Raw genomic sequence first — 13,521 nt, 5'->3', positions numbered from 1 at the left:
TCTGTCTGGGATCTCAATGACGAATTGTCTGTACCATGTTTGGAGGAGGTATTGTGGCCCCGGTATCAAATTGGGTACCGGGGCCACCCCACTATGCAGTCCAGATACTTGTTTGGTGGAATTCTGACACGTGGAGGGTTTTTTAATTATATTGTGGCCTCGGTACCAAATTGTGTACCGGGGCCACCACACTACGCAGTCAAGATAGATAGATGCGTATCATAGATAAAGTACATTCAGTGGTGTGGGGCAAATTGAAAAATATTCAAAATGCACTGACATTATCAAAAACAAGAGGTTGTCACACGCTAAAACTCCAACATGTATATGATGGAGAGGATGGAGGAGCAGCCGTATGTGTAGTGTAATGCAGATCTGTTGAAGGTTTTTTATATATTTTATTGTGGTGCCCAGTGCCCACTCCTCTACGCAGTCCAGGTACATTTATTGGTGCGATTCATAAAAGTTCAGGGTTTTTAAGATATTGTGGTGACCCACTCCTCTACGCAGTCCAGGTACATTTATTGGTGCGATTCATAAAAGTTCAGGGTTTTTAATATATTGTGGTGACCCACTCATCTACGCAGTCCAGGTACATTTATTGGTGCGATTCATAAAAGTTCAGGGTTTTTAATATATATTGTGGTGACCCACTCCTCTACGCAGTCCAGGTACATTTATTGGTGCGATTCATAAAAGTTCTGGGTTTTTAAGATATTGTGGTGACCCACTCCTCTACGCTGTCCAGGTACATTTATTGGTGCGAATCATAAAAGTTCAGGGTTTTTAATATATATTGTGGTGACCCACTCCTCTACGCAGTCCAGGTACATTTATTGGTGCGATTCATAAAAGTTCAGGGTTTTTAAGATATTGTGGTGACCCACTCCTCTACGCAGTCCAGGTACATTTATTGGTGCGAATCATAAAAGTTCAGGGTTTTTAATATATATTGTGGTGACCCACTCCTCTACGCAGTCCAGGTACATTTATTGGTGCGATTCATAAAAGTTCAGGGTTTTTAAGATATTGTGGTGACCCACTCCTCTACGCAGTCCAGGTACATTTATTGGTGCGATTCATAAAAGTTCAGGGTTTTTAATATATTGTGGTGACCCACTCCTCTACGCAGTCCAGGTACATTTATTGGTGCGATTCATAAAAGTTCAGGGTTTTTAATATATATTGTGGTGACCCACTCCTCTACGCAGTCCAGGTACATTTATTGGTGCGATTCATAAAAGTTCTGGGTTTTTAAGATATTGTGGTGACCCACTCCTCTACGCAGTCCAGGTACATTTATTGGTGCGAATCATAAAAGTTCAGGGTTTTTAATATATATTGTGGTGACCCACTCCTCTACGCAGTCCAGGTACATTTATTGGTGCGATTCATAAAAGTTCAGGGTTTTTAATATATATTGTGGTGACCCACTCCTCTACGCAGTCCAGGTACATTTATTGGTGCGATTCATAAAAGTTCAGCATTTTTAATATATATTGTGGTGACCCACTCCTCTACGCAGTCCAGAAAGATACCTTGTTGCAACGTTTTGGACTAATAACTATATTGTGAGGTGTTCAGAATACACTGTAAATTAGTGGAAATGCTTGTTATTGAATGTTATTGAGGTTAATAATAGCCTAGGAGTGAAAATAAGCCCAAAAACTTGATTTTTAAACTTTTTATGTTTTTTTGCAAAAAAATCCGAATCCAAAACCTTAAATCCGAACCGAGACCTTTCGTCAAGTGTTTTGCGAGACAAATCCGAACCTCAAAAATAACGAAAATCCGGATCCAAAACACAAAACACGAGACCTCAAAAGTCGCCGGTGCACATCCCTAGTGTAAAGAATACATAACATTGTCTCTGACTGCCTCCTAAACTCAGAACTTTAGAGTGTCCCAGACAAAGCGGTGGGAATGCTCTGCCCCCAAGAAGAAGGTCCAACCTCCCAAAGTCCTCTGCAGTGGCGCACGCAGGGGGGGTTTCTGGGTCTCCAGAAACCCCCCCTCCGCTAAAAAGTGCCCTACATATTGGCACTGTAGTATACAGCAGCCGCGGTGCTGTCTAAGAAGCGTCCTCGGCGGTGCTGTATTGTATACAGCTCCGCCGCGGACGCTTCTTTGACAGCGTCGCGGCTGCTGTATACTACAGTGCAGCCAAAACGGAGCTGCTGCGCATGCAGGTCTCTAGGGTTTTTTTTTTTTCGGGGGTGGAGGAAACCCCCCCTGGCAAATCCTCCGTGCGCCCCTGCTCTGTACCTCTTCTTGGAGATGGGTTGGCTTTTAATCATATACTCTTCAAATAATTAAAGACATTGTTCTTCTCTCCTGAACTAGTCTAAATGGATTACTATAAAATCATGAGAGATTTACTTGAGGAACCACAAGAAGAAATAGTGAAAAGGTTCATACACAAATATCCAATCAGAACGGCTTGTGTCTGATTGAGTGGTGCATTGCTCTTGTTGGCCTTTAGAATAAGGAGAGCATCCCAATGACTATACAATACAGATAATCCTAATGATTTCAATGTAATACAGGGCACTGCTCAAAGTGTGCTGGTACCAGACAGTATGTCATACCGACACTTTTCTAAACTTAATAATCTGCAAGGAAGTATGTTGCTTGCAGACATTTGAGGCATGGTTTTCTGCATCTCTATTTCAGACTTCATCTGAATGTGTTTAAAATAAGTGTCCCTTTGTACAACTTATACGTGTAACTCTTAACACAAACTATAACACGGGCATCACAAAGCTTAGTTAATACCTAAGTGTAGTGGTAGATAAAAAAGGTACAGTTTGTGTAAATTGAAAGGAACAGACCATAAGCAGTGGTAGAATTGGGTTGGGATAGAGTGGTATGCTATATCGCCACTTCTCCTACTGCCTTCATTGTAAAACTGTTGGATTCCATTCACTTACATTCCCATTACATTTTTCATACCGCCAGAGGAAGGGTCAAAATGTTCTGGTGATTTAATTGGTTGTCTCTGGTATGTGCTATTGGTAGTGGGCTGGAGAATTTTTTAGTCATAACATAGAGATGTCCTCAGGTCAAAGTCTATGTTGAGGCCTTAGGGGGTGGAGGATCCTTGGTTGTTTATCCATTTTCTTTCTTTTGAGATTTGTGTGATGTAGTGCCCTCTTTTCCAGAATTCTACAACTTTTTTTTATTAATAAGAAGGATTATTCCGTGGGCTCATGATGTTAATGTTTCCTTGAGTAGTAAGTGATGTTTAACTTTAGATTCCTTATTGTTTGGCTCACTTTTACTGAAGACCACATAGGCAGTGTAGAAGCTTTACAATTTGTATAGTTTCACATGTTTGTGAATTGTGAAGAAGTGAATGTGATTATTCATTCAGTACTTTTTTTGTTGCTGTTATGCAGGCTATGCATTTAATGCCACCATTCAATTCTGCCCCAATTCTAGTAACTGTTTGCAGCTGTGTAAAGTCCTGCCATTTGGATATATGGAGGAACCCTCTTATTAGAGTCCAAATTTTCCTATGATAACATTGCCTCTTCCTACCTCCTCCACTCCAGACTTTAGGGTATCTCAAACATTGTTCTAGGAATGCCTTGCAACCAAAGAAATGGGTCCACCCTCCCAAAGCCCTCTGTACCTCTTCTCATGGGCGAGGGTGGAATAAATTTCATTTTATTATACTCTTCAATTAATTTGGGATATTCTTTCCTGAAGTAACCCAAATGGATTGCAAATATAAAACCACAATAGAATGAAGCTATATATTTGAGGAACTGTAAGAAGAATGAAAAGGTTTATGCGCGAACAGCCAGTCAGAACAGCTTGTGTCTGATTGACTGGAGCATGGAAAAACTGCTCTGTATGGTCTTTAGAATACAGAGAGCATCTAAGTGACTGACATACAATGAAGATAATCCTAGTGATCTCCATGCAATACAGCTAAAACTGCTCATCATCATCATCATCAATACTGCTAAAACCGCTCATCATCAATAGGTACTCCTCTCAGGGCAAGCCACAATCACCAATTGTTGTGTCATCACAGGAGGAGTACAAAATAAAGCAGGTTTTGAATGACTGCAGATACAAAGGCACCCTTCAATATCTTTTAGATTGGAAAGGATTCAGCCTGGTGATCGAACCTGGGTGAGGGCATCAGGTATGCACACTCCACAGGCAAGCAAGTTTCCTGAGGAAATTCCCCCTTAAAAGGATTTAGGGTGTCTGATGGCCACTATTTTCAGGGGAAGTACTGTCCGTATCAGCAGTTTTGGATATCACTGGTCTTCTTCCAACACTCAGCAGTCCAGTTGGTTTTTCCAATCAGAATCCTTAACAGAACCCAGCTTGGCTCATTCTCAGGCTAAAGATGACATAACACCTCTCTCAGCTGTTACCACTAACCTCCAGCAGTGATGACACATGAGGGGAAACGCCAATCAACCAGCCACTATAAAAACCTGCTCAGTGCACTCCTCTGTGCTGAATTATCAACTGTGTCCAACAACGATACTCCCTCTCCGGGACTATACTAGGAAGTACAGCACCTCTTTGTGATTCTCCAACTCCTGTGTCCTGTCTACCCAACATCACTAGCATACAAGCTACAGTCTGTTGTTTGAGTGTTGGTAGTTTAGTGATCTGAACTGCATGCAAAGTAGTATAGAAAATTCACACAACTGATTACAATACATCTGTTAAATTGTTAAATAGCATTGAAAGATTACAGCATTACAAGGTCAGCTTCTAAGAGAACATAATCAACTGATTATGATATCACCGCCCAGTAAAAGCATCCACATTTATATATGGAATCAGGAGTGAAAAACGTATGGCATAATGTATAAGTGATAATGTATGTGGGAGCCTCTTTTATGTGGTTTTAGTGGGCACTCAACTGCTTTTATTTCACAAGTCCATGGCCATGAGTAGGAAGGGGAACAATGTCACAATCAGGATCATGTTTTGTTTTGCTTTTTGGTGGGGCGCAGAGCTGTTGTGATTTAACAGACTGGAGCCTTGATTTGTTGGTGCCTAAGTATAGGTGATCTCATGAACCATATATTGAGCCAGTATTAGAGCCAGTCACAAGCAGCTAACTCTGCTCTAGAAACTTATTTTGACTGTTGTAGGAAAGGCTGCTGCAGCTCACATAAGCCACTGTGATTGGAGCGATACAGGCACATGAATAAAGGGAGGAGATACAATCAAAGCTGTGGGAGGAGTTACGGTATGGCATACCGTTGTATTCCGACCCACTTCAAACACTGATTATTAATATAATAATAATAATAATAATAATAATGAATATATTAAGACAAAACTAAAATCACAAAAAAGGTGTCCACTGTAAAGTTTATTATTTCACAGTAAAGAAAGATTGTCCAAAATTCCACTTGAACACTTTGCATTGCAACACAGTTTTTCCAGCTGCAAATTTGTGCCCTATGAGCCTGATTCATTACCAAACGCAAAACGAACGTAATGTGCTTTTTTTAATAACACACGTACATCTGGTATACACACGTCCGTATTCAACAAGGGACAGAGGTGAATATATGTCTGGTGATGAATACGGGTCTAGGTCCTCTCTGCTCTAAAAGACAGGACACTGCAGGATACGTCAAATACATATGTGGAATACCAAGTCACAAAAGAACACATAGAAAAAAATTAAAACTATTCAATTAATGTCACCTGTTAATAATATAGCCATTAATGACAAAACATAAAAAAATAAAAGTGTTTTTATTTTATTTTTTTCATGAAATACATTACGTTGTTATTAATGTCTACTGTACATAAAATACATTTTTACAGTTGATTGCAAACACATGTTCCAGCATGCATACTCAGTCATCATCACTAGTCATAGGCTGGTGCAAGTGATATGACTGAAAATCAAGTATCTTAGAGATGCCCAAAGTGGAATCAGACACTGCTGTGTGCTCTGAAGCTGGACAGACCTTTACTCTACATTAACTATGTGCATACGCCAATTCCCCTCCCTGTTCCGCCCTTAAATCTTAGGCTGTAGTAAGGGTCCTTTGTGCTCGAACATAAATTGAACGTTGCTGCGTTCTATGGGGTATGGTCAGGGCCGGATTAACCCTAGGGCTAACTGGGCTACAGCCCAGGGGCCTCGGGCATCCAGGGGGCCCTTGAAACTGCTCAGCAGCAGCATAGATTGGTCGAGGGCGGGGGCGCCCCCGGCGCGATCAGTGCTGCTGAGCAGTTTCACTGCGGTCCTTCCCCAGCGTGCTGTAGTCTCCTTACTGAGGAGATCTCGTGAGTCTTACTCTCACGAGATCTCCTAAGTAAAGAGCGTACAGCGCGCCGGGGAAGGAGGAGAAGGAGGTAAGTGCCGGGGGAGGCGGCTCGGATCACGTGGGGGGGGCTCTCATGGGGGAATGGAGGCCCCCTTAGCCCAGGGGCCTCCATTTCCTTAATCCGGCCCTGGGTATGGTCCAGTTCTGGGCATGCACAGAGTACGCAATGTATTGCCAGTTATGCTCGTTAATGAATCAGGCCCTATGTGTGCAGTTTAGACAAGTTTGCTTTAACATGTACACTTCACAGATTGGAAGGGACAGGGGTGATAAGGTGAACCATTTGCCAGTCTCTTTCCTGTTCCTAATGCTGAAGCCAATTGCTACTTTGGACCAATCTAAAGCCACCGCAGCACCCTCTGTAATCTTTGTAGACTTTGGTACAATACACCATACAAAAGGAGCACTGCTGTTACATTGTAGCTGTTAATGCATTTCCGCTTTCTTTCCTTGCTATCAACTTTTTCTAAACTTCCAATAACAGCTATCGGAGAGCTGATGTTGTGCTATTGGAATTGACTTTAGGTAGCTGGTAATGACATCTTGCTTAAAATCAAAGCATAATGTAGTTGTACACATTTTCAGTTAATATTGTGAGGGAAACCTGAGCAAAACCTGAATTCTGAGTTGTAGATTCCTTGGTCTTCATTCACTATTGTCTGCCTCAATAACTGTGCTGGCAATCTAGTCGTTTTCCTGGGATCAAAGGTTAATGTTATTATGAACAAAGAAATAGCTGCAAGATGCAGACTCAAAGTCCGTTGTGTGATCAGGTCAGGAGATATTTACTTCAGTATTGTACTGTAGAGACATCATTTTGTACACATATTGAATGTGTTGGTAACAAACTAATGCATACACATGTGGGCTATATAAACAGAAACAAGCATTGGGGCATGGCCCATGAAGATACCAAGTGAATGGACATAAACAATGTAAAACTCGGGACCTGTTATTATTCTGTATGTAGGAATTCTTATTTCTATTTCTTTGTGACTGAGTTTGCCAAAAATAAAACTACCATAAGCCGCCAAAATATTGTTCTTAATTAGATCCTATGTAAATTAAATTTAAAAGTATGTTGCTTATTAGTTGTGGCTATTTGATTCAGCTTAGAATCTTACAGTGCAGGAAATAGGGTCACCACTGACTCATTAATCTCTCCAATTATCTCTATTAAAACAAATAAAATAAAATAAAAAAAAATAAAAATAAAATCATACCCTGGTCAAGTGAAACATGAAGAGAGGTGAAAGTGAAGGAGTAATGCTCAATTAAAAACAAAAAGTTGGCCCATGCCCAACATCTGCAGTGAGGTCCTTGAGCCTCTCGTTAAACCACTAACCACTAACACACGCTGTTGAGAGCACAATGGGGAAAATGAACTCTGGACAAGTTCTGGGACATTATTCTGGCTTGTAGCTGCACCATTGGGATCCTAGACAATTTCCCTTTTTGTCCTACTCAAATGTTGGCTCTTTGTTTACATATATCTTTTCATTGGCTGACATCTTTGACTTCTTTATTTGGTGATTTAAGAAAGTGAAAATTTGCACTGTTCACATTGCTATAGTATTTAGTTTATTCATATAATCCATTTTAGATTCCCCACCAATTAATAGAATAGAGAAAAAATAGAGAATAAAATAGTAATTTTAACATGATACAAATTTAGTACATTTTCTAAGGAATGGTTCTTATATCTGAGGTTATCAACTTGATTCCTATTCATTTGAGGGGAGTGGTAAAATCAGTAGTTTGCGTAACTCTGATTTGAATGATGCCATCTGCTTCACACACACTTCAGAGCCATCTTCTTTTGTAAGCGTATAATCTTTAATCGCTATGATCTGATGCAATCTTGTAAGAATGCTTAGTAAGTCTTCTTGGCTAAAAAAGAACAAAAATATGTTAAAATAATCATGATGAACAGATTTAAAATCACAATTTTTACAGTACAGAGTAGTGTATTTTATTTTGAAAGTTTCTGGCAGCCTATTTGGATTCCAAAGGGCACATTCAATTAGATGCAAAGTGCCTCCTGAACGGTTGCGAAGGTACTCCGCAGATTTCTCTTCGTCTCTCATAGAGGTGCTACGAAAGAGCCGTGATGTTGAGGTATCGTAGTACCTGCAAATGTGCACAAATGTGGCTAACTGAATATGCCCCCAAGTACATACAATGGCACAAAACCCATCATTTTTAGTTATGTTCATTGGGGCAGGAACTTTCAACAAAATGTCAAATAAAAGTGCTTAATAAATAACAATTGTGCAATCATGTTTATCTTTTTCGGTACATCTTTGAAAAATATAAGACATGATTATTACAATTTCTGTTTTTTCAGTTAATAAACTAATTAATTTTTATTCAATTTAAGCTGTTCCTGGTTGGCTGATATTTCTTTATTCTGCCCTAGGTAATTGCATTTTTTAGTAGACTCTCTATTAGCTACATCTCAGCGCTGCTTTTTTATTTTTTATTTTATTTTAATATACTAGTGGGGTTTAACAATTGCAGCTGCGATTTGTTATTTGCTTGTTGAGAGTGAGCCCAGTGCGGGACTTCATATGTAGGTGAAGGTGTATTTCATAAGTGTCACAATATATGATTATTACACTAATCTGTAATTTTAAAACGCTAATATTTTACATACATTGAGGGGATCATTGTAGTATATGTGGACTACTTTATAGTTCCGCAGAGGTAGAAGTTAGGAGTGTGTTCTAAGGAATGTATTTAGATTATGGTATTTATCATTGGTGGCAAGCGGGTGGCAGTAAGTACCATTTTGTGTTGCTGCATTCCAAAGATACATCTATATTCAATCCTCAGAAAGGAATTCCTGTAATGATAACTGCCAAATAACAAAGATGGACTTTTTTCTTGGGAGCTCACACTTATGAGATCAAATTTAAAGTAAAACCGACTGGTTGACACTTTTTCCTCTACAACAACATGATGAATCTTCAAAATGGGCCAAGAATATATCTATCAAAATATATTGGTAGAACAGCTTCCAATATCTAATGCTGACATCAAGTGAGAAAACATAAATGATCCAGTATTATCTAAGGTATTTGATATTACAGTTAAAAGTTGGCCAAAACATGGGAACTCCTTGTATCCTGGATTATCAGAAATCAGGGATCAACTCTCTGTATGTCAAGGAATGTTAATGTGTGGGTCCAGAGTAGTAGCGTTTACCAAGTTTTGAAACAGAATTTTGGAATAATTGCATAAAGACCATCTTGGCACAATGAAAATGAAGGCCTTAGCTAGAAGTTGTGGTGGTCTGGAATCAATGGTCAGGTCGAATCAATAAGAAAAACTGTGAAAGGGGTGAAAAAATTTAAAAATGTGCCTCCACCAGCTCCATTACATCTTTTGGGAATGGCCCTGCTCTCCATGGCAAGGTAAGTAGATAGGTAGACACACCAGAAGGGGTAAAAAAATGATCAATGATCTACAAAGACTAGAGGAATGTTAATTAAATTACAGTTTAATGCCAAAAACTGCAAAATCATGCATTTGGGTCTCAAAATCCCAAAGGCTAAATACAGTATTAATGGCACTATAATGGAAGCTACTGAGGAGGAAAGGGATCTATGAGTCACTATTTCAAGTGACTTAAAGGCATGTAGCAAATCAATAAGGAAGACAAGTCAGGTGCTTAGTTACATAGGGAGATGAATCGGTAACAGAAAGAAAGTAGTAATAATGTCACTGTATAGGTCATTGGTACGGCCTCATCTTGAATACTGTGTTCAGTTCTGGAAGCCATATCTCCAGAAGGATATAAATATATTAGAAACTGTACAAAGAAGGGCAACTAAAATGGTGCATGGCCTACAGCACAAAAATATATCGGGCTTTAACAAGGTACAGGAGGGAAAAACTCTTCAAAGAGGAATATTAGAACACAAGGACATGCACTGAAACTGGAGGGAAGTAGGTTCGGAGGTAATTTGAGGAAAAGCTACTTCATGGAAAGGGTCGTGGATAAATGGAATAGCCTCCCATCAGAGTTGGTACAGGCTAATAAAGAGCAATTTAAACATGCTTGGGATAGATATAAGGTTATCCTTACAAAGATTAAAAGGACCAAATAGGGTTTGAGGTTACCATAGATTAATTAAAAAAATGGTCAGACTAGATATATTCTATGTTTCTGTGGCAAAGAATTTATATTGATTTTGTAGGTCCATGGATCACATATCCTGATTGCAGTAGATCTTTCTAAGTGGTGGCAGTCCACAAGATGAAGGCTACTTCATCTGAGAAATGAAGAACTATATTGAGAACTATATTTTCTAGAAATGGGCTACGCTACCAAATCTGTAGTGATAACAGGTGCCAGTTCATTTCAGAAGAATTCTAGAGATTACTGAAAAGTAATGTTATAAAGTACTTCCCTTCGGCAACATACCACCCAGCTACAAATGGGTTAGCTGGAAAGTTATCAAAGCCATGAGTCACAAGCAAATTACTCTACAACAGAAAATTGTCAATTTCTTATTTGTTTATCAAAATGTGGGACTTGCTACTGCAGGGCAAACTCCAGCAATGGTGTTCCTCAGGAAGAATCTGAGATCTTGTTGGTACTTATTGAAACAGATGGGCGTAAAGAAGTTCATGACAAGAAATTTTAAAATATGTATCAAAAACCTAATTTTCGATGTTGGTCAAGAAGTGTTAGCATAAGATTATCAAGGGAACAAATGGCAACCGGGGTAAATCATTTCAAAGTCTGGTCCCTTAATGTAAACTGTCAATGTCGGAGAAAGCTTATGGCGTTGTCATGTAGATCAAATCCCTAATATACAAGGGACAGAGGTCAAAAGCTCAAATGTTGTTGAATCAATTGAAGAGCCAAATGTAATGTTAGTTGACCAACCTCAAGTTGCCTCCATAGTATTAGCAAGACAATAATGGAAAAAACTGTCTGCGCAAAATAGGTTGGCTGCCGCTGATTAAACCAAAACAGAACCCATCTAGTTTCCACAAACATATACAACAATAACGGTATAATCTACGGCGCTAAACTTTTGGTCATAGAGATATTCAGAAATATATAGAATATAATTCAAAATATTTATCAATCCATAGAATAAATTATTTCAGACATCACTTGAGAAGTCACTTAAATTTGTCATCCAATTCTCCGATTCTACTCCATAAATATCGGACTTATATCGGTACTATGAAGTATGGAATCCTATTTTTAATGGTATCATAAATAGTAATGTAGATCACGATACACTCTTGCCTTAGTATGTCTCTCGTGTAGAATTCTTTCTCTCATATATTCCCCAACGGTCTATAAATCCAATAAAACAGGGGAAATATAGAGAATATATAGTGCTTTATCTTTAATACAAACAACTGACAACAACAATGTACAACATAAAAATGTAAAAATTGTAGCAAAAGCTGAAAAAAATCTAATTCACAAATACAGCGTATTTTATAAGTGCAAGTCTACCAGAGCTCCGGAATATAAACAGCCTGTTTATATATCGGTGGGCATATCACCTCTCCACCATAAGAATTCCGGTGCTGTGGAAGGGGGTCTTATCATCGAATGACCAAAGCGTTTCGACCACCTGCAGCGGGTCTTTATCAAGGCTTCTACTATACACTTAACACGTCCTCTTCTTATAGTTTTGCGGTAATCGTCCTAATTGATTTCAAAATGTTACATCCGGTTTTGCGTGTCATATGTCGGCTTCAAAACGAGGCCTGATACGCATATAATCTTTATTGATCCAAGCTACTCTTACAAAACGAACAATACTAAGAAACATAGCCATCGCTTACAATTACAAGTTCCAATCTATTTGGAACAATATGATAGAAGATGAAATAAATAAACTATAAAAATATATATAAAATTATATATAAAAGTTATATAAATATAAAATATAAAATTAAATGATAATAATGAAAATGATAAAAGTTGTTAAAGCTGTTACATATCCAATCTTCTATTACATTGATCCATTACATATATATCCAATAAGTGCAAGTCAAGAAAATATATCAATGACAAAAGATTTTTTCTCGCTCTCCTTCCCTTCTTATCATAGACACATATATTATTTTAAAAACCATTTTAGCTCAAATTCTAAGTTTAAGCGTTCGGGTGATAAGGTATGTAATCTATGTATCCACCTCATCTCTGTTTGTGCTAGCTTTATAGGTATATCTTTGGTTCTCCAATTAGGCTCAATTAGCTGGATACCTCAAAAATTCTTCATATGGGTTTCGGAACATTCATGAACTTTCTTAAAATGGGCTGGAACAGAATGACTTTCCATACCCGTCTTTATATTCCTAACGTGTTCAGCTAGTCTAATTTTTAAGGATCTAGATGTCCTCCCAACATAAAAAAGACTGCATGAACACTCAATGAGATATATAACGTTTTTAGTATGGCAGATAATAAATTGATTGATCTTATATTTCTGATCGCCAACTTGAAAATGAGTGAATTTATTACATTTGGATTTGCACGCTTTACATGCGACACATGTCCCACATCTGTGAAAACCTTTAGTGTTTATTTGTCCATCTTTATTTAACGTAGGAAGAACACTCCTAACAATTTTGTCTTTCAAGGATGGTGCCTTCCTATATATAAAGAGGGGTTTAGTGGGTAATACTCCCTTAAGAACAGGGTCCTTTATTAGTACATGCCAATATTTTCTAACTATTTTCTCCATTTGTTTATGTTGGCAATTATATTAAGAGAAGAAAGCCCATTTAAACTTATCTTCTCTCTGTGTATCATATGTCTCCTTTATTACCTTTTTCTTTCCAAGTATAGTCTGTCTTTCTAAGGAATCAACTTTGATGCCTAACTTATCTAGTTGTTCCTTATCATAGCCTTTTTGTAGAAACTGATTTTTCATAACGGCTAACTGTTCTTCAGAATTACTTTTCTTGGAGCAATTACATTTTAGTTTCCTAAAGTGGCTATAGGGAATTCCTCCCAACCAGTTTTTATGATGTTCACTTTTAATAGGAATATAGGAGTTAGTGTCAGTGGGTTTAGAGAATGTTTTAGTACATAATTCTCCATTCTCAAAATACAAAGTGAGATCTAAAAAATTAACTTGTATGGCACTAGCATGAAAACTCAACGAGATATTATATTTATTGTTGTTGAGATATTCACAAAATAAGTCTAAAG

At 38.2% G+C, this 13,521-nt stretch overlaps 1 protein-coding gene across 1 annotated transcript in view; it reads right to left on the bottom strand.

Moving 5' to 3' along the window:
* Nucleotides 1–5,729: 5,729 nt before the first annotated feature.
* LOC142097890 (caspase-8-like) overlaps nt 5,730–13,521 on the bottom strand; it is a 69,646-nt gene continuing 61,854 nt past the window's right edge. The window contains exon 9 of the mRNA XM_075180126.1: nt 5,730–8,216. Within this exon, the coding sequence (XP_075036227.1) occupies nt 8,051–8,216 (166 nt within the window). The 3' untranslated portion in view covers nt 5,730–8,050. The remainder of the gene's footprint in view (nt 8,217–13,521) is intronic.

This window comes from Mixophyes fleayi, chromosome 7 (genome assembly GCF_038048845.1).
Source record: "Mixophyes fleayi isolate aMixFle1 chromosome 7, aMixFle1.hap1, whole genome shotgun sequence".
Lineage (NCBI taxonomy): Eukaryota > Metazoa > Chordata > Amphibia > Anura > Limnodynastidae > Mixophyes > Mixophyes fleayi.
The sequence above is the reverse complement of the archived record's forward strand: the minus strand, read 5'-3'. Positions and strand labels throughout refer to the sequence as shown.